The sequence below is a fragment of the Onychostoma macrolepis genome, chromosome 14 (genome assembly GCF_012432095.1).
Source record: "Onychostoma macrolepis isolate SWU-2019 chromosome 14, ASM1243209v1, whole genome shotgun sequence".
NCBI lineage: Eukaryota > Metazoa > Chordata > Actinopteri > Cypriniformes > Cyprinidae > Onychostoma > Onychostoma macrolepis.
In genome coordinates, this window is record NC_081168.1 from 548,645 (window position 1) to 568,899 (window position 20,255).

A 20,255-nucleotide genomic window follows, 5' to 3' on the forward strand; every position below is an offset into this window, starting at 1 on the left:
ATATTATTATGATTTCTGAAGATCATGTGACACTGAAGACTGCAGTAATGATGCTGAAAATACAGCTGCATCACAGAAATAAATTACAGTTCAACACATATTCACACAGAAAACAGCTGCTTTACACTGTAATAATATTTCACTGTTTTATAATAAATGCAGCTTTGGTGAGCAGAAGATACTTCTTTCAGAAACATGAACAAATGCAGTGAGTGTTTAATGCTGAATCATGGGATAGCAGCTTTAGGAAATGTGTCCTGAACGATCCACGAGGACAAACATGAGCAGGAAAACCACATTCATCCAGAGCTGCCGATGTCACTGTGGCAACACACACACGCACACACACACACGCACGCACACACACACACACACACACACGCGCGCACGCACACATGCACGCACACACACACACACACACACGCACGCACGCACACGCACGCACACACACACACACACACGCAAATCCTATCTAAATGGGGTCACTGCAAAGACTTCTGTTTATAAATACAGCTAAAACTAAATTAAACCAAAGCCACACACTAACCCTAGCTATAAATGTTCTGCAAGTCTGCAACATTTTTTGGTAACACTTTATTTCGATAGTCCACTTTAGACATTCTACTAACAGTAAGTAACTTTGCAACTACACGTCAACTAGCAGTCATTAGAGTATTAGTAGACTGTCTGATTAATATCTTCTAACACTTTATTGTGATGGGTCCACAACATACAACATACTGAGTATTAGAAACTTTGCAAGTATGTCAACTTACTCTACTTAACCCTAAACCTGCCCTACTGAGAGTTAGTAGACATGTAGCTGCAAAGTTACTTATAGTTAGTAGAATGTCTAAAGTAAACTATCAAAATCACGTATAACCCTTTTTTTTACTTCATGTTTATACTGTTTTTACAAATGAGGACATCCTCAAAGTGGTTTGTTCAGGTTCAGCTCACATATGGGCACAAATTTGTCCTCAAAATATGGTTAAGTAGGCACGCACGCACACACACGCACGCACACACACACACACACACACACAAAGAGAGAAAGAACTGTAACATTTCAAACTGAAAAAAGGAGCTTATGGACAGTGAATCATGTAAACATGCAGATGTGATTCATTTGGACCGATCGCTGGAAAAACACCACATCACACACATGAAATATAAAACACCACCGAACAAGCTCTGAGATCAGACTCAGACACACACAGATGATTTTAATGAAGAGCTGTTTGAGTTGCTCAATCACTGACGAGAAATAAGATGAGAAAACCCACAAAGAATCAGCTGCACGGATCTTCTGATGTTCCTCTGGAAACTCTTCAGTTCTGCCAATAAAACACTGAATTAAACCGACTGTACTGCAACAACGAAGCAATGTTTTCATGAGCAGAGCTCTCTCTCTCACACACACACACACACACACACAGAGATAACAGTGCACAAGTATGTGGTGTTCTCATGTTACACTTTTGCTCAAGTTACACAATAACAGTTCAGAGAACGACGAGTTACACTCCTGTAACAAATTAAACATTCGGATGATAACAGACGACAGAAGACTAAAGTCAAAAGCCGGGAAATTCTCCAAACTCCAGTCTCATCACACAAATATGATCAGAATTTTTAGACTAACACACACACACACGCACACACACACACACACACACACACACACACACACACACACACACACACACACACACACACGCACACACACACACACACACACACACACACACACACACACACACACACACACACACTTAACTCTCTAAATGGAGACATTACATAGACTTCAGTGGTTTTTATACACCGCTAACTACAAAGAGTTTATATCTCTTATTCCCAAAAAGAGGTTTTGCTCATTTCAGGTACAGACCAGGATTATCACAATTAACTAAAACTAAACTAGAAAAAAACTTTTCCATAACATTAAAAAAGTAACAAAAATGAAAAAAAAAAAAAAAATGTAAACTTATTTTTATTTCATCTAGTTTCCAATATGATTCCAGTATCATTTCTCTCTCTCTCTTTTTTTTTTAAGTAAATAAAATAAAAATTAAGTATATAGACATATTTAAAATAATAATAAAAATTACAAGAACTCACAACGAAATTACTAAAATGTAACTAAAATTAACATACATATAAAATACAGAAAGAAACAATTCATAATATTTATTAAAAATTAAATAAAATAAAAAAACTATAATAGTTTCTTGATACTAAAATAACATTGGTACAAACACTCACAGAGTCTGACAGAATAACACAAAACACCAGATCATAGCAAAATATCTTTATTACTGAATGATTCCTTCATATAAAAAAATTATAAACAATACACAGACTATGTCATGAAATTAATGAGGAACTTTGCTGTAACACAGACTGATATAAAGACACACTTTCATAAACTTAGCAGCAGGAAAACAGTATTTTGATCATAACGGGAATGCATTAACATATAACAGATGTATATCACATGCATGTGTCCATATATCTAAATATAAGTTTTGTTAGCATCTCTGAAAGCGAACTCCACTCATCCTGATCTTACTGTGAACGGTTCGTCAAAAACTAGACTTCATAATCATGAAATCATGAAAAACGTAGAGTTCGTCACATTACGGGTTGTTTGATGTTGAAATGTTCCAGTTACTTCAGCGATTCGTTGTGTATTTGCACCGTTGATTCGCAGCTTATTCGACTCTTCTTTGGCGTTCGCTGCTTCTCACTTCCAGTCGAACGTTCTTCCGACCATCTCAAAGAACTTCTGATTGGGTTCGTGAAAGAAGTCGTAGAGCTTGCGCAGGATTTCAGGCGCGACGCGTGGATGTTTGCGACCTTTGGAGCCATGCAGGCATCGCTCGCGCCGACGATCGCGCAAACAGAAGAAACCCTTGGTCTGGTTGAAGTAGAAGTTGGAGGCGTTTATCTGCGGCTCCAGATGAAGGAACTCCTCCACCTTCTTCATCTCCGCAAGAGGGTTTTGAATCAGCGCATCTCCGTCCACGAGATGAACGCGACTCCTGGGAAACACGTCGAGCCAGCGTCGCATGTGGACGTGATACAGACTGCGATTCAAGGCTTTGTAGTCCAGGTTGAGCTCTCCGTCGCGCATCAGCAGCGTCTCGAGCGTCTGCTGCCGCTTGCGTCTCTCCAGACGGTTGTGGAAGACTTGCGTGTAATCGGACAGCAGTCGCTCGGTTGGCTCGCGGACGATCAGCAGCAGTCGCGTGTCGGGATTCATCCGTCGGATTCGTTCAGGAACGAGAGCGGACGTGAAGTACGCAGGGGTTTTCTCCACCGTCAGCTGACCCGGCCGGGCGAACGGCATCTGGGAGACGTACCACTCCGCGCCGCGTCGGTAATGACTGTCCCAATCGAAAAAGTGAACTTCGCTCTGAGCCGCGACGACGTCCCTGTGGAGACTTAGCATCTCGATTAAAGCGCGAGTGCCGCCCTTCCTCACGCCGATGATGATGATGTCGGGAAGACGGCGTGTGGTGTTGGAGAGCGGGTCATTATTGCGCGACGCGGGCGAGTCGACGGCGAGCGAAGAGGACTGAGCGAAGAACAGCAGAAGACTGACGATAACGGCGGCCATTAAAACAAGTAACGTGATCGCTCACACAGCTCTGGAATAAAACACAAACACAGCGTTAAACACACACACGACTTAGCTTACAAACTAAATAAAACATCAAACTGCATTTGGAGGAATTATGATTTCAAAATAAAATATCAACATGTGATTGTAGGAATTTTTAATTGAATTCTGTCACATCATATACAACCAAAATAAACTCCATAAAGACAGTCAAGACTTAAAACATGCTCATTCAGCGATAAAATACTCCATAATCCACTGCTTTTCACTTATATTTCTATATTTACACGAGATTAATCTCTAGCCTAAAGTTAGTCGGAAACACTTTTTAAGATATTATTGAGCTGAACTGTGTTTTTAAATCCGCCGTTTGTATGATTCTCTTTAAAAATATATATATTTAAAAAGATATTTACACAATAATACGACAATTAACAAAGTAAATGAATCGTTTAAAGTAAATCTCTTGAGATGAAAGACACACATCGTGGGAGCAGTTACCTGTCGATCAGATCCATGATGAGAAGCTTCTTCTGAGAGAAACCAAGCATCTGGAGGATCCTCCGCGAACACACACACACACACACACACACACACACACACACACACAAACACAAACACGAACACACTCGAGGGAAAGTTTCCTCACGCGCTGACGTGCACGAGCGCTCTGAGAGTCCTGCACGAGTTTCACTCGCATAAACGCGCCGCGCCCGCGCTGACGTCACCGCGACGCCCCGCCCCGTGTGTTTATAGATAACTTCACATTTGCGTGTTGATTTTTCATGATTGTTTAAGGATGTACTGATCACAAAGCGATAAGAATGTGCACGTGATTTCCTTGGAGTGCTTTCAATGCTATTTCCTAATCTACAGTAGCCTGCTGTGCAAAAGTTTTAGCCACTAGTATTATCAGCAGATACACATGTTTTTAACTCAGTTATTTCTATCTTCTGCTGGAGTGTGTCAGGAGGAAATATCAGTTTACATTTACAAACATTCATTTAGCCATTAATTGTAATAATCCAGTGATATTTTTGCGATCTGATCATCATCATGAGTCTGGAGTGACATGAAGAAACAGAGCAAACTGAGACTAAATCCAGAAGAACTGCGTCTGTGCTTCGAGAAACCTCCTGCTAACAGTTTCAGGCACTTGTGTAAAAATGCTGTAAAATGAGGATGCTGTCAAAAATAATGCCATGAATAGATTTTCTTGATCAGTTAACTTCTATGAACTCAATTAAATCAACATGTGTTGAGCATGCTTTGTGTTTAAAGCAGGTTTTGTCCTCGCTGCACTCGAGCAGAGTTTCTCAGGAGCTTCTCAAATCTCTCTGGATTATTACAATTAAAGGCTAAATGAATGTTTGGAAATGTAAATATTTCCTCCCGACACAAGATAGAAATAACTGACTTCAAACCATTTTTCGCTGCTGAAGATACCAGTGTTGTGGGACTTCTGTACACTGGATGTTGTTTAATTGACTGACGTTTATTTCATCTTACCTTGTATTAATATTCTGTAGATGTCGCTCATGTTGGAGATGATGTCTATTAATGACTGCAGTCCCAGATAACAAAAATACGTTCTAAGATAACATTCCTGTTAAAACATTATTTCTGAATGTTCAAAACGCTCAGTATTTTAACTGTGTTTAAAAATAACGTCATGGGAACGTTCCATTTTATTATTTTGCAAACATTATGGGAATATTCTCTAAACCGCGTTCATGCTTTGTGTGAACATCCAACTAATGTTTCGGAAAAACATTCCATGAACGATATGTATAATGTTATTAAAGACCAGATAACTCTGAATGAACACTACTGATGTTAGTGAAGAATGTTTGTTCATAACGTTGAGAGAACGTTGTGAGAACATTCTGGTGTGATTCATGTCAGATCAGCTCCATTAACAAACATGATGATGACTCTCGGCATTAAACCCTGCTCCACATCGGCTCAACGCTCCTTCCTTCCTCCAGCGAGTAAACAGACGAATCACAGGAAACAACCACTTATATCTGACCCTGACTGACACACGCTTATTGTCTAGTTATGCAAGAGATGCAGCTGATTTACTGACACACTCCCAACCTTCCTGCAGGTCTTCGGTTTGTTTAGTGTTCGCACACACACACACACACCCTTCCCAGAGGTGTGTAAGAGTGTGTTTGCTGAACTTTGTTCTGCTGTAAATCACAGTATTTCTGAATCATCTGAAGGATCGTCCGGTCACAGCTCTTTGTTTGTAATATTGTAAATCTCATAGTTTAACAAAGGCTTCATCTCCTGGAGCTGCTTCTTGATGGAGCTCAGAGTGTCGCAAAACATGTAGATGTGAATCAGATTTGTATCTTTTACAATAAATATTTGTTCTTGAACATTGAACTTTATTAACAGGACATAATCATGTAAGAGCACATGATGATTTACAGAAGAGCTGACATGCTATTACAGTTTTTCTCAGCTGCTTTCACACATTTTCAAAACTTTACACACAAATCCAAGAATTGCACACAAAATGTAAAATACCTCGCATCTCTTGCAAAATGAAGCGCTGCATTCAAAATATCACAAACACATCTCAAAAGCAAACATTTGCAAACACCTTTGCTGTAATATTAATTCCTGTTAGATTTGTGTGTGTACATTGTGTTTCGCAAAAAGTGTTTCATGAAATTGAAAACTGAGACAAAGTCTGAGAATCAGTGTCTGGTTTTGCAGGTTTGGTGTGTGCTTCTGCTGTTTGAGTGACAGCTTTCAGAAACTGTGTGATATAAGGAAAGATTTAGTGTGGAAGCAGCTGAAAAAAAAAAACCCTTGTAAACATTAAATTAATTGAAAAATAAAATCAAAATAAAAGACTTGTATAAACATTACATATTTTGTTTGACAAACTCAATTTTAAAATAAAACATTAAAAATAAAACAACTGATACAATATAAACATTTTATCTGAAATAAATTAAATTAGGCCTATTGAAAAATAAAAATCATAATAAAACACTTACTAAAAAGATATTTATATATAAGTATTTTTCTTTTGTTTACATGCATGTCATGTGACCATTAACTGGCATCAGAAACCATGAATGTGTTGTTAAAATGTTGAAATATTAATTAAAGCATTTCAGCTCAGATGGGTTCAGCTAATAAACTTTACAAGAATTCACAAGAACACAAATCAGGAACATTCATATGTTTTTAAATGTCTCTCGAGCATCTGAACTACTGTTTACTGTCAGCTGAACACAGAGACTGTGATCTGAAGCTGTATAATGGAGTTGTTATGAGCTCTCGCTGCTGTGGAAACGGACGCTGTATCTCTGAGACGAATGGCTTTTATTACATCTAATGCTGTGCCAAAAGACCTCACTCTGTAAATCTGACTGGGTCGCAGAAAACATGGAACATTCAGGGCGGCTCATTGTACCGAACACAGTCGCAGGAAGAGTCTGGAACCTGACCAAACTTCCTGAGGACCAGGAAAACTGGCCATGAACCCGCTGGACACACATTCAGCTGTGACTGACAGCGCTGGCCTGAGGTCAGCTGTACCAGCGCCGGCGGTTGGGTGGTGCGGATGGGCGGCACAAACTAAACACACACTCACGAACCTCTGGAGCAAAACATCTGCAGCTCCAACTGCTGCATGCATGAAAATATGTGTGAGATCTGCAGAAATCTGCATGTAACGGAGCTGCAGACATCACTGAAATACCTGAAAAACCTACAGCGTGTCCAAACACATCAACAACAGACACAGAAAAACACGATCATGTGAAGAATGTGTGAAAGGACTGGAGTTTGAGAGTTCAGATATCTGACGTTCTTATGAAAACATCTGCAATAAATAAATCACTTTTCCAGAAATTAAATACTGACATCAAAGCAAGAATTTGCTGGTTTTTGTTCAACCCTGTTACCATCATGCTTATTGTCTCCTTTTATTGTAATGAATAATCCTATAAAAAATAAAAATAAAATGATTAAAAAAAAAATTAACACATCATTTTATGTTACTAGACAATCATGACGGGAAAAAACTGTGTCAAGGTTAAAACATTGTTGTTTTAATTTAATTTGTTTTAATTTCATTTGTGATTTGTGTCTTTAAAATGGTGTCTTATCAAACACACAACTTTAACATAACTTTAAATAACAAGTTTTGTTACTAAAAATAACAAAAAAGAAGCAACTTACATGTAAATAAAAAATAGAGTGCTTTAGGTTTAGGCTTGATCTAGTATTCAGAATACTACAGAAATAGAGTCAAATGTAAGATAAGACACTTCACTGTATGAATTCAATACATGGGTCCGTATTAAAGCTACAACAGTTATTCAGTCAAGAGCAGTGTTTGTTTGTTTTTTTATTTAATATCATGTAACAAATCTGATTGTCACTGAACTGTTACATTCATTTAAGAAAAAGTTTTTATTTCAATACGTAAAAAATCACTTCACTTTTTCACTTTGATTAACAGTTATTATCCTGTTTATTTCTGTGCTTTAGACTTCACTCTTCATTTCCAGTGTGACGAATAACAGCAAGTGATGTCAAATGTGATTTTAAAGATGCTGAATTCATTTTTTGACTTTACTATAGCATAAAAATACCATAATACATTGGCAGATATGTAGGAAAGATGCCAAGTTCACATACGTGTTTCTCTGAAGAACAATCCAGCAGCCAGTTATTCTGCTTTGAAATGTGCCTTCTGTGTCTGAATGTTCTGTTTTTGATTTGGTCTGTGTGACTCCGCCCACTGCCAGGTTAGCCAATAGCATTTCAACACCCAGGGCTGCCACTTGGCAGAAAACACAGTACACAGAACAGCTGGTGTTGGCACCCCTGTATATTCCTATTTACAGAATTTTTTATTTGTCTCAAAATTATTTATATGTTTGTATATTTTATATGTAAAATTCTATGTAAAATTCTTTTTTTTATTTTATTTTATTCATAGAGATAATATAATGGAAAATGTGTCATGCTTAAGTGGAAGATTTCTGACACCTGTTGGAAAACTTTAAAAATGAAAATGACATAATTTTCCCACTGTAACCACTAGATGGCAGCAGAGGATCACTCATTGGCTCATTTGCCCTTTACACTCTCTGATGTAGCCCTTTTCACGTGTTTTGCTGTTGGATTTATATTTAGACATTATAAAATCACTATTATAACTGGTGCTGTCAAACCATTAATCTCAATTAATCGCATCCAAAATAAAAAAAAAATTGTTTACATAATATATATGTGTGTCCTGTGTACATTTATTATGTATATATAAATACACACACATGCATGTATATATTTAAGAAATATATGTTGTTTATATATTAAATATATTTATATATGATATCATTTATATGAATATAAATATATACACTTAAATTCATGTAAATATTTTCAAAATATATGCTGTATATGTGTGTATTTATATATACAGGACACACATATATATTATGTAAACAAAATTTTTATTTTATTTTGATGCGATAAATCGTTTGACAGCACTAATTATAACATTAAAAAAATTATAATAAAGATCAGCGCTTTTTTGTACTGATGTATGAAGTAGCAACTCGGATCTACAAGAATCAAACAAATGACCTATTTTGAATTCAAAATGGCAATTTTTGGCGAAAGTTATAGTTTGCATCTCTGTTAATCTCCTCAGTTTCTCTTGAATGTAAACCGAACGCCTGTTCACAAACATCCAGCGACTTTTATTTTTGAGCGACAGAGATAATTGGAAGAATACTCATATTATGGACCAAGTTTGGTGACCCTTTGTATACTGGCTTGATAATAAAATGCATTTTGAACTCGTTGAAAATGCTAAACAAGGTTAAAATAAAATGTGTGTGCCCAGTGAAACACTGAGAGCATGACACTGGAATCATGAGCTCATGCAGTGATGTTCAGGGCGACACAGGTCCATGTTTGAGTGCCGATGTGTGTGTGTGTCATGACATTACATCAGAAGGAAAATACAGCTAAAGCTGTTAGAGGCCAAAACATCCCACAGAGACACTGGAGATCCAGCTCACGTCTGGAGAACAACATCGACTGACGACTGGAAACGCCTCTGAACCTCAACATGCAGAGATCCAAGTCACGTCAGATATATTTATACAGTGCTTTATACAATACAGATTCATTCAGAGCAGCTTCACAGTAATAAACCAGAAAAATAACAGTGTTAATGTAATTCGCTGAGTTTCAGCTGTAAAGCAGCTCTGCAGAAAACAATACAGTCATTATTCAGATCAAAATGATATAAAGTTTGAGCTATTGTCGCTGTGTTTTATTTTCACATTTTGACTGCTTTATTCAATTTCTGTAGTATTTCATATTTCTCATAAATAAATCTACACTCCAAAAAAGTGATTAAAATTAGCCTCGCTGATGTATTAGATTTCTATAATACATAAAATAAGTAAGCTTGACGGGAGTTCTTATGAGGAGAAGAATTTACTGAAGATAGCAGTGTAGCAGGTCTTCATCAGGAGACAAATATGACTTAAAACCACAAAATCATGAGATAAAACAATATTACAATTATATGACATTCAGAGAAGCTGCTATATATATGTGTGTGTATGTGCTATACTGTCTATATGAGAATTTATTACACACATTTATTCTGCTTCATGTTATTTCAGTGACAGAAGTTCAGCTGCAGTATTAATGTCATGAAGAGAAAAGAAGAGACTCTATAACATCTCACTGTTACTGATTCATCATGCAGCTCAAAGCATTATGGGTAGAATCCCTCGTCAGTCTATTCTGATTCATCAACACAGTTTCACTGATGATTTATAATCAACATAAAACCCAGGATAGAGCGGCTGAGTGAATGTGGTCTGGACTGTGTGGATGAGGCTCATTGTGTCAGAGACGCTGTAGAAGGACAGAGTTCCTGCACCGTGATCCACAAACACTCCTATTCTCCTGATGATGGACTTCACAGAGAGATCAGTCCATATGTTATTGTGTCTGAATGAGTATCTGGAGCGAGAGCAGAACAAACTCCAGGACTGATCATTATATCCAAACCCACACTCAACACTCCGTCCCTTCCTGCTGATGCTCTTATATGACACTGATATAAACACATCTCCACTCCACTCAATCTCCCAGTAACAGCGTCCACACACACTCTCTCTACACAACACCTGCCAGTTATTATCAAATCTGTCTGGATGATCAGGATACGGCTGATCTGTGTCAGTGTTAGTAATCACTCTGTTGTTCTCAGACAGAAGGAGGAGTTTATTCACTGTGTTCAGATCCAGAGTGAGCTGATGGGAATCTGATGGAGATAAAACACATCAGAATCAGGAATTATGAATCTGTTTGATCTTTTCATGTAGCTGAACTCTTCATGTTCAGTGTATCATCAGTGTCTCAGTACAGATGACCAGATATCTGTGCAAATCATCATTTACATCATCAATTATAAAACTCTTCTTTCTCCTTCTACAGAAGAACATGAACTCAGTGAGTTTTTCTGCTTGATTTCTTACTGACTTACATTGTAGGAAGTCGTTCCTGGTCCAGAGAACAATGTTGGTGAGTGTGACTGTGGAAATCAACAGACATGAACAGTGTGATTCTCATGATCCTGCATCCATTCCTAAGACATTTCTAATTTATGCCATGGTCTGTCTGAATACTGGATTCTGATTGGCTGGCAGGTGTTGATTAAATTCGTTGAACTGCAGGTAGTTCCAGGTCGGTTTAATCACGTTCTATATTAATGCGCTTCATATAAACATTGGTAACCATAGCAACATACAGTTACAGTTGAATTCGCGGAGACGGAGAAGACAGAGAGCGCACCCTGTTTGTTTTCTTTATTCTTCAAAAGCACAAAGTTTAGTTGTTATTATGAGTGTACACAAATAAAAGTAGACCCCTTACAGATTCGAATGGTGTATTGCTCTTATCTGTACGATCAAAAATGGCAGAGTAATTCAAGCTCATTGCGGCCTTATCAGGAAAATCTGCCTCAAAACGCATATGTGCGTTTGTCGACCCCAGAGGGTTAAATAAATAAATAATTATTCATTGTGGTACCAAGCCAGACTGCTATGAAAAGGGTAGGATTCACCCTCGAGTTTGCAGGGCTCACAAAATCACCAGCCTGACGTCCTAACCTTGTGTTTTCTAGTCTGGCTACTAAAATGTATCACCATCCGTCTTAAATACAGAGTTCCCGTCGGTCATTAAAGTCTTAAGTTTTCAATTTTCATTTGATCTTACCTATAATGTCTGATAAAGTAGTGTTCATGAGCTCAGCGCTGTTTTGTCTGCAGCTGTTATCGTGGAAACGGCATTATTTCTGCCGGTCCAGAAGCGCCTCCTGCTGGCAGACAATTAATTTGCATCGTCCTTCTTCTGTTGATTCAGACCAATGTGAAAACTGACCCGTGTTTTTACGCAGCAAACACGACGAGTAGTAAATGTGAACCAGTGGATGGACAAGAAGCTAATGTGCCTCTTAAAATCTAAACAATTAAGACAGTAAGACATATATTTATATGTTTTAAATTAACATTATAAGTCATACGCTTGACTCATGCATTTTCTTAAAAATGGTTTAAAGGCTGAAATGCTACAGTTTTAGGCTACAGTTTAATGTTACCATTAACATTGCCTCATAACTCATAAGTTAGTAATTTATATTTGTGTAGGGCTTAAGAAGGATCATAAAAAGCCTTAAATTTGATTTTAAAAATCCTGCAGATACCCAGTAAAATTCCTTCCTTGATATTTGTGTTTTGAAAATGTTGTTGATGTTTTGACTCTAAACGTTTCTACAAAATAAATAAATACATACATAAATTTGGGCTAGATAAATTCATCTCGGGCTACCACAATCTGAAGAGTGCCTGCCGAAGGGCTAGCAGGGATTTTACAGTCTTGTGAGCCCTGGTGTTCTATAGCCCCAGGAACCAATGTTCTCTTGATCCTGGTGAACGTGACTGTGAGTGTTACACTGCATTATGGCTCTGACACCGGAGCTGATCGCAGCCACTCGAGTCAATGCTTGTGTTTACACCAGCAGCGCTGCGGCACGCTTCAGAAGAGTCCCAGAAGCAGCTCTCCATGCTGCTTCACTAAAGATACATGCATACGCCTCTTTTGATTAAAATTAATAGCTAATATGGTGGCTTATCATGAGCGGAAAAAAATACGCTTTAGTTGCATAACACCAGTTAATGGAAACGCTGTCATTTCACAATACTTTTAATCAACATTTATAAAATATTACTAAAGTTTTCAGCAAATCTGTAAACACAGCTGTGTGATTCTCATGATCCTGCATCCATTCCTAAGACATTTCTAATATGATGTTCTCCATGATATGAGATGATGATGGACTGGTTTCTGAGAGCAGATGAATCTCCAGGACTTTACCTCTGTCTGAGATCTTCTTGAGCTGCTCTTTGCAGAAATCCTCCAGTTTGTCTCTCAGCTGATGGACAGATTCTCTCCGATCATCAAAAGAGACGAGAGAACTGAAGAGATCATCATTTACGTCTGTAGATTCAGGAGGTGCTGAGAGAGACTGGAAACTCTACAGAAAACAGAAATCAAAACTCATCAGCTCCACACTTCACCCAATAACCTGCTCCAACATCAGATTTGTGCGGCTCTTGTTGACTCGACTGATCTTTAGTAACTCACCTCAATCCAGCACTTTCACAGCATCAGCTTCATTCTTCTCATATTCATTATATCACATTAGAGCTACAGATTCTAGTATTTGCCACTTACACTCTATGTGAACTTTCTAGGAAATAGTTTGGATGATAAAACATCTGCTGAAGAACATAAATGTCCATCTAACAGCTCAAACACATCAATGGAGTCTTGAGTAGATTTCTCAGGAAAAGCAGCTCAAAGACTATGATTAGACTGACCATTATTTATAACTTTAGAGCGGTTAGAGACACTGAAACTCCACAAGGACCCTTAAGACACGCTTAGATTTGGTTTGGTGTCCAAAACACTGAAAAATTACTAATAAACAGCTTCACTTCATGTTTGGGGTCTTCATGGTCATATTCATCAATGTGTTAAAATCAATTTTATAATATTTGAGGATCACTGAGCAGGATCTGCTCAAGTCCACTATGATCCTGTTCTTCTAGATGTGTGTTACCTGCAGGAACTGGATGTGATCCTGTGTGTGTGAAAGCTGCTCCAGCTCAGCGTCTCTCCTCCTCAGATCATTGATCTCCTGCTCCAGTCGCTCCAGTCGTCCTTCAGCTCGACTCACTGCTTGCTTTTCCTGATCTCTGATCAGCCGTATCAGCTCAGAGCGGCTTCTCTCAATGGAGCGGATGAGCTCAGTAAAGATCCTCTCGCTGTCCTCCACTGCTGTCTGTGCAGAGCGCTGTTAGGACACACAGTGATTCAGGCTTCAGTGAGTCTGAACTGAGACTGAGACAAACTTCTCTTCTTCTCCAGACTCACCTTATGAGACTCCACAGCCTCTCTCAGCTGCTGAAGATCTTTCTCTCTCTGCTGGATTCTCTGCTGGAGCGTCTTCTGCGTCTCCTTCAGCTGCTTCTGCAGGACAAACACATGATAGTGAATCTCACAGAAAACTACTGGCACTAAATCATCATGTGATCAGATGAATCCAGTAAAAGTGCAGCTGATAACTAATGGCTGTAGGTTCAAACTCCAGAAGTCATGATCGGTTACAATCATCATACGAGTCCACGAAACCGGTACGATTTAAGTCCCTCTGACCTTTTTAAGTGTATTTTATCTACTGGGTCACCAAAATCTGTTTTTAAAATATTTTTCTATTAATTGAAATGTCTCCTTTTAATAAGGTTTAAAAACATGACATACATTTTATCTATATATTAGAAATGATCTTGTCTTTTTCAGTTGACACCACCTATTTTGTCATGTCCCTCATGGCCTTCCCTCAAGTGTATTTGGGATATGAATAATAAAATTAGAAAAAGTGTCTATACATTTTGCTATTCTCATAAATATCTATCTGTGCATTTTTTTGCTGGCAATGTTTTTTTTCTAAGTAAATTCATGATTATTCATTAAAATCATATTATGAGGTACCTCAGTAACCCCTCAACCCCATAACACAAATCATTCTCCCCCCATAAAAATAATGAACTGATCCTTATGGGACATCATTAATAGGAAGTGACATCATATAACTCTTCTGAACAACATTGTGAGCAGACATAGGCAAGTTACCACCTTCTTTTATAAATATAACTTATTAATATTGTGATTGTCAAGCTTAACGACTCAGCCCTGTTACATCAAATAAAGATAGAAAACTATTACTTATGAAAATGATCTTTGTTATTTTAACATGAGTTCTTAATATCATGCATGCCATGTGCTCTCCTGTTATTCATTAGATTTAGGGCAGGGGCTATTTTGAGCAAAAAAAAATCACAACCCCATCACACTCAACCCCGTTACTTATTTGATCATAACGGGGTTGTGAGATTGTGATGGGGTTGTGTTTTCAACACTTTGGTTCTGAAGTTATCCAGTAATTTAAATGAATTATTATATTTGATCAAGAGTCTTATACCACATGCATATGTTGAATGCAGTAATGTCCATGTTAAAGCTGTGTGTGCGTACTGATGAGATTTTCACATCTCAGTGTTAAGTAAATTCTACAAACAATACCCCATAATGACAACGTGAATGAAGTTTGTTTGAAATCTTTGCAAATTTATAAAAAAAAAAAAAAAGTGTACATAAGTATTATGCAATTCAAGTCTTTTTGAGTATGATGCTAAAAACTTGGCGCATCTATTTTTGGAAGGTATCTCCCATTCTCCTTTGCAAGACCTCTCAAGCTCCATCAGGTTGGATGTGGAGCGTCGGTTTTCAGATCTCTCCAGAGTTGTTCAGTCGGGTTCAAGTCTGGGCTCTGGCTGGGCCACTCAAGGACATTCACAGAGTTGTCCCATAGCCTTTGTGATCTTGGCTGTGTCCTTAGGGTTGTTGTCCTGTTGGAAGGTGAACCTTCTGCCCAGTCTGAGATTCTGAATCTTTATCATTAATGCGATCTCAATATTTTGGTGCACTGAGCTTTTTTTCTACTCTGACAAGTCCCTCAGTCCCTGTCGCTGAAAAACAGCCCCACAGCATGAGGCCGCTACCAGCACACTTTACTTTTGGGATGGTACTTTGCAGGTGATGAGCAGAGCTGTTTTCCTTCAAACACGATGCTTGAAATTGAGGTTTATCAGACCAGAGAATCTTGCTTCTCATAATCTGAGGATTCTTTAGGTGCTTTTTTGCAAAAAGTGTGTTTTCATGCGTCTTCACTGAGGAGAGGATTGAGTCTTGCCACATTGTCAAAGCCCAGTTTGGTGGAGTGTTGCAGTGATGCTTGTCCTTCTGTAGGTTTCTCCTATCTCCATGTATGATCATGGAGGTGGAGGATGATCAGGTTGTTGGTCACCAGTCTTACCAAAGGCCTTCTCCATCAGATGCTCAGTTTGGCCAGCTCTAGTAAGAGTCCTGGGGTGCGTTTCCCAAAAACAACTATGGTCGCAAGTTACATCATTACCAATAGAGTTCAATGGAACTAACAACCATAGTTAGCTAACGATGCTTTTGGGAAACGCACCCCAGGTTGTTTCAAACTTCCTCCATTAAGGGTAACAGAGACTACATGCTTCAATTCTGCAGAAATTTTTCTGTACCTTTCCCCAGACCTGTGCCTCGATACAATCCTGTCTTGGAAGTCTACAGACAATTCCTTGGACTTCATGGCTTGGTTTTTGCTCTGACATGTGGTGTTACCTGTAGCACCTTATATAGACAGGTGTTAGCCTTTCCAAATCAACTCAATTTACCACAGGTGGACTCCAATCAAGTTGTAGAAACATCTCAAGGATGATTAGTGGAAACAGGATGCACCTGAGCTCAATTTTGAGTGTCATGGCAAAGGCTGTGAACACTTATGCACATGTAATTTTTTTTTTGTTTGTTTTTTTTATAAATTAGCAAAGACTTCAAACAAACTTATTTCACATTGTCATTATGGGGTATTGTTTTTAGATTTTATTTGGAAAATAATGAATTTAATCCATTTTTGAATAAGGCTGTAACATAACAAAATGTGGAAAAAGTGATGCGCTGTGAATACATTCCGGATGCACTGTACAGGGGTGTTGTATGTTGGTGGAAAACCAGAGCCTGTGTGCTTCAGCACCATCTCCATGTGGAGATCTTGAAAGAGGTGTGGGCCAGATATCGAATGCCACAAAGCAGACACACAAGTTATACATTTTATTTTGATGACCTATTCAGTCAGTTTATAATGTTATAATGTATACTATGTTATTGTTGTTTTTCCTTCAGTCGAGTTAATAAAACTTCGATTGCAATTTATATCTGTTGTCTTTCTTGGTCACATGATGAAATACAGTGTTTATAGAAAATCTTACAGTGAATTTGAGGAAAAAAATAACTATTTATATGTTAAGCTGTATTTGTCTCTTCAACCCTGTTTCCATCTTCAACTCCGTTACCCTAGTCTCAACCCGTCACACCTACATTTTTATTAATTATTTTTTTAAGTTTATGAAAAGGTATTTAATTTTTTGTTGAACTCAGTCTGAAATGTTCAGAGCAATCACAAGAATACTGATTTTAGTTCAAATTCTTAAGTTAACCCACTTCTTTGATCAAAAATGATGAGGTTGCTGTCACAAAAAGTTCCATTTCAGGCTTTAGGATAGCAAAAGTGTGAGATTTAATGTAACTTTCATAATTGCAAATACTGAATTAGTGTGAGGGACATTTGATTAATAGGAAAATGTCGATTTCATTACAAATACATTTTATGATCATATTCAGAGAGCTCCCATAGTGTCCATAACGGGGTTGAAGATTAATAGTGCCCATATCTTAAAATAATGACCAATAATAATAGGGATTTGATGCCTGAGGTGGGAAAATATGTTTTTCAGGAAGTTAAATACTGTATGTCATTAATGCTGTGGGGTGTTCAGAAAAGTAATACATTTTGGTAAAAAATCTAAAAATGTCTATGTCCAAATCGTACCGGTTTTGTGGAATGACTCATTAACTAATATAAAGATTAAGGCTTGTTTCACACTGCAAGGCTACGTATAGTAAAAGTGAAACTGGCACAGACGAAGAGCTTCACACTGACAGTGTTTCTGTGTTTTGTGTAATTAAGTTGCTGCTCTACACAGAAAATAAACAGACTATTGGATCATTACACTGAGTATTAACTTGAACACTAGTGTTAAATACCTGTTTCTCTGTCCTCTGGTCTGCAGTTGATACAGTGTCATGGTTTTTATGGTCAATAATCGTACACAGCATACATATACATTCCTGATCAGTGCGACAGAAAACCTCGAGGAGCTTCTCATGTTTCTGGCAGATCATCTCCTGCAGTCGTCCAGTGGCTTCAGTCAAATTGTGTCTCTTTCCTTTAAACCAACTCTCATGTTGTTCGAGGTGTTTCTGACAGTAAGAGTTCAGACACATCAGACAGGACTTGACAGCTTTGTATTTTCTTCCAGTACAGACGTCACACTGCACATCTCCAGCTCCAGCGTAACAGTCAGCAGAGAGTTTGGTCTTCTTCAGTTTCTCCACCACTTCAGCCAGCATGGTGTTTCTAGCTAAAGCAGGTCTTGGACTGAAGGTCTGTCTGCACTGAGGGCAGCTGTAGACTCTCATCTGATCCTCCTGATCCCAGCAGCCTGTAATACAGCTCTTACAGTAACTGTGTCCACAGGGAATGGTCACTGGATCCTTCAGGAGATCCAGACACACTGGACACAAGAACTCATCCTGAGAAACTCTGGCTTCTGCCATTTTACTGCATGAACACAGAGACACAAACACACAACATCAACTTCACTTCAGTTTCTCTTTCCCTGAACTCAGGTGTTTCCTGGTTCTGTGTTTGAGTCACGTGTGTAACAGGTGTGTCTGCGAGTCTGTAAAGCAGGTTCCTCATTCCTGCTCCTGTCTCTCTCTCTCACTCTCTCTCAATTCAATTCAGCTTTATTAGCATGACTGTGTAACACAATGGTGCCAAAGCATTAACATATATATATATATATATATATATATAAAACAACATAAATAAATAAATAATAATAAATAAAATCCATCTAAATAAATGAAAAGATGAAGTAAGTCAGTTTGGAGTTAATCATGTTTAACATCTAACATTGTGAATGGTTAATACATATTTAGCAGCGAGTGCAGCTGTTATCATCTTCTCCGAGTAAGAAGGGCATGTTCTCAGTATCACTAAGTTCAGTAAATGATGGAATCAATGCTTCAAATCTGGGGAGAAATGTTTCCCTCACATTGTGATATTTAGGACACATCAGCAGAAAGTGTTTCTCGTTCTCGATTGCACAGATACTATTTAAACTAAACTGAGCTAGACAATGACATCTCTGAATTCAATAATGAAATGCCTTTAACTGAAAATTGAGTGTTTAATCTTATCATTATACATTACTGACACTCTATCCTCCAATTTGATACTGTTAAGTGCTTTGACACAATCTGTATTGTAAAAGCGCTATATAAATAAAGGTGACTTGACTTGACTTCTCTATCTGCTGTAGATCAGTGTCTACAGATCCTCTGCTCTCGCTCTGGCCATGTTTGTCTGTGTCTTCTCTCTCTGTTTCTAAATCATGGTGACTTCATCTGTATTTGGAGAGGATTTGTCTTTCTTTGAATGGTTTAATCAATAAATAATTGGCAAGTGTAATGGTTCTGTTTAGGGTTGAGTAGCACTGGAGTTTATTTTGAAGGTCAAAGTGTATTTTTAGAGATTCATCATGAGTGTCTTTCAGAGTTTTGTCAGTTTCTTTAATAATGTCTTTGGGGTTGTAGCTGTAGTCGGTGAGGAGCTGGGTTTATGGACGAGCTGAAGAGCGAGCGTGTTCAGAGGATGAGGTTCTGCTGAGGTTTCATTGGCGAGGAGGGCTTTATATCGGACTGAATCAGGATCAGATCGATGGAGGTGATGCCAGAACTGAACACATCTCTTCTGGATCTCAATGTTCAGCGGGTATAAGCCTAATTCAGCTCTGCAGGCATCACTGGACGTACCTCTCTGGACCCCTACAATGTTTTCGATCATTTCTAGTTGTAGTTTTTCTATTGAAGTTTTATCCCAATTTTTAAAATGTATTATTAGTCCCCAAATTTCACTCCCGTACAGTAGAATCTTTTAAATGATTGCGTGATATAATTTAATCCATGTTATTACGTTCTGCCCTCTAGTCTAGGGGTTTCAGAACAGAAGTAATAAAATTAAAAGCGGTGATCAAATAAATAAGTGAACGTTGAGAAGTCTCCTTTTCCTCTATCCCAGCTGTTATCACGTTCACCAGTAGCACTTACAATAAAGGTTCACACCAAAATCCTCTACTTAACACCATAACACAAAAGAATACCAAATGTCGAAAATATACTTAATTATTTTATTAAGGAGTTAACAATCCAAAAGAATAACTATTGAAAATATACAATATCAGGGCAGTTAATCAATTTAAATAACCAAAGCATCAGGAGAGAGCAA

General features: G+C 38.0%; 2 protein-coding genes across 4 annotated transcripts; both read right to left on the reverse strand.

Moving 5' to 3' along the window:
- Window positions 1-2,296: 2,296 nt before the first annotated feature.
- Window positions 2,297-4,315, reverse strand: hs3st1 (heparan sulfate (glucosamine) 3-O-sulfotransferase 1). Of its 2 annotated transcripts, none has more exons than XM_058798116.1 (2): window positions 4,110-4,315; window positions 2,297-3,651 (listed from the first exon to the last, which is right to left on the reverse strand). In XM_058798116.1, the coding sequence occupies exon 2, from the start codon at window positions 3,620-3,622 to the stop codon at window positions 2,747-2,749; it is 876 nt and encodes a 291-aa protein (XP_058654099.1). In that variant the 5' UTR covers window positions 3,623-3,651; window positions 4,110-4,315; the 3' UTR covers window positions 2,297-2,746. The 2 variants fall into 2 exon arrangements, with proteins under 2 accessions (XP_058654099.1, XP_058654098.1); XM_058798115.1 differs by having other exon boundaries at window positions 2,297-3,653; window positions 4,127-4,314.
- Window positions 4,316-9,179: 4,864 nt separating this feature from the next.
- LOC131553436 (tripartite motif-containing protein 16-like) lies at window positions 9,180-18,571 on the reverse strand. 2 transcript variants are annotated; one of them, XM_058798112.1, is made up of 6 exons: window positions 17,948-18,571; window positions 14,129-14,224; window positions 13,815-14,048; window positions 13,067-13,226; window positions 11,178-11,225; window positions 9,180-10,955 (listed from the first exon to the last, which is right to left on the reverse strand). In XM_058798112.1, exons 1-6 carry the CDS (start codon window positions 18,518-18,520, stop codon window positions 10,438-10,440), a joined length of 1,629 nt encoding a protein of 542 aa, XP_058654095.1. In that variant the 5' UTR covers window positions 18,521-18,571; the 3' UTR covers window positions 9,180-10,437. The 2 variants fall into 2 exon arrangements, with proteins under 2 accessions (XP_058654095.1, XP_058654096.1); XM_058798113.1 differs by having other exon boundaries at window positions 11,178-11,197; window positions 13,021-13,226.
- Window positions 18,572-20,255: the final 1,684 nt, after the last annotated feature.

What these genes read in the sequence shown, in the direction of transcription:
- hs3st1 (XM_058798116.1), bottom strand. Translation starts at nt 3,622, where the DNA reads ATGGCCGCCGTTATCGTCAGTCTTCTGCTGTTCTTCGCTCAGTCCTCT.
- LOC131553436 (XM_058798113.1), bottom strand. Translation starts at nt 18,520, where the DNA reads ATGGCAGAAGCCAGAGTTTCTCAGGATGAGTTCTTGTGTCCAGTGTGT. An exon ending in ACCAGAGGACAGAGAAACAG is followed by an intron (nt 14,225 to 17,947) that starts GTATTTAACACT and finishes TTTGTCCTGCAG; the next exon opens with AAGCAGCTGAAGGAGACGCA. An exon ending in ATCACATCCAGTTCCTGCAG is followed by an intron (nt 13,227 to 13,814) that starts GTAACACACATC and finishes TGTTTTCTGTAG; the next exon opens with AGTTTCCAGTCTCTCTCAGC.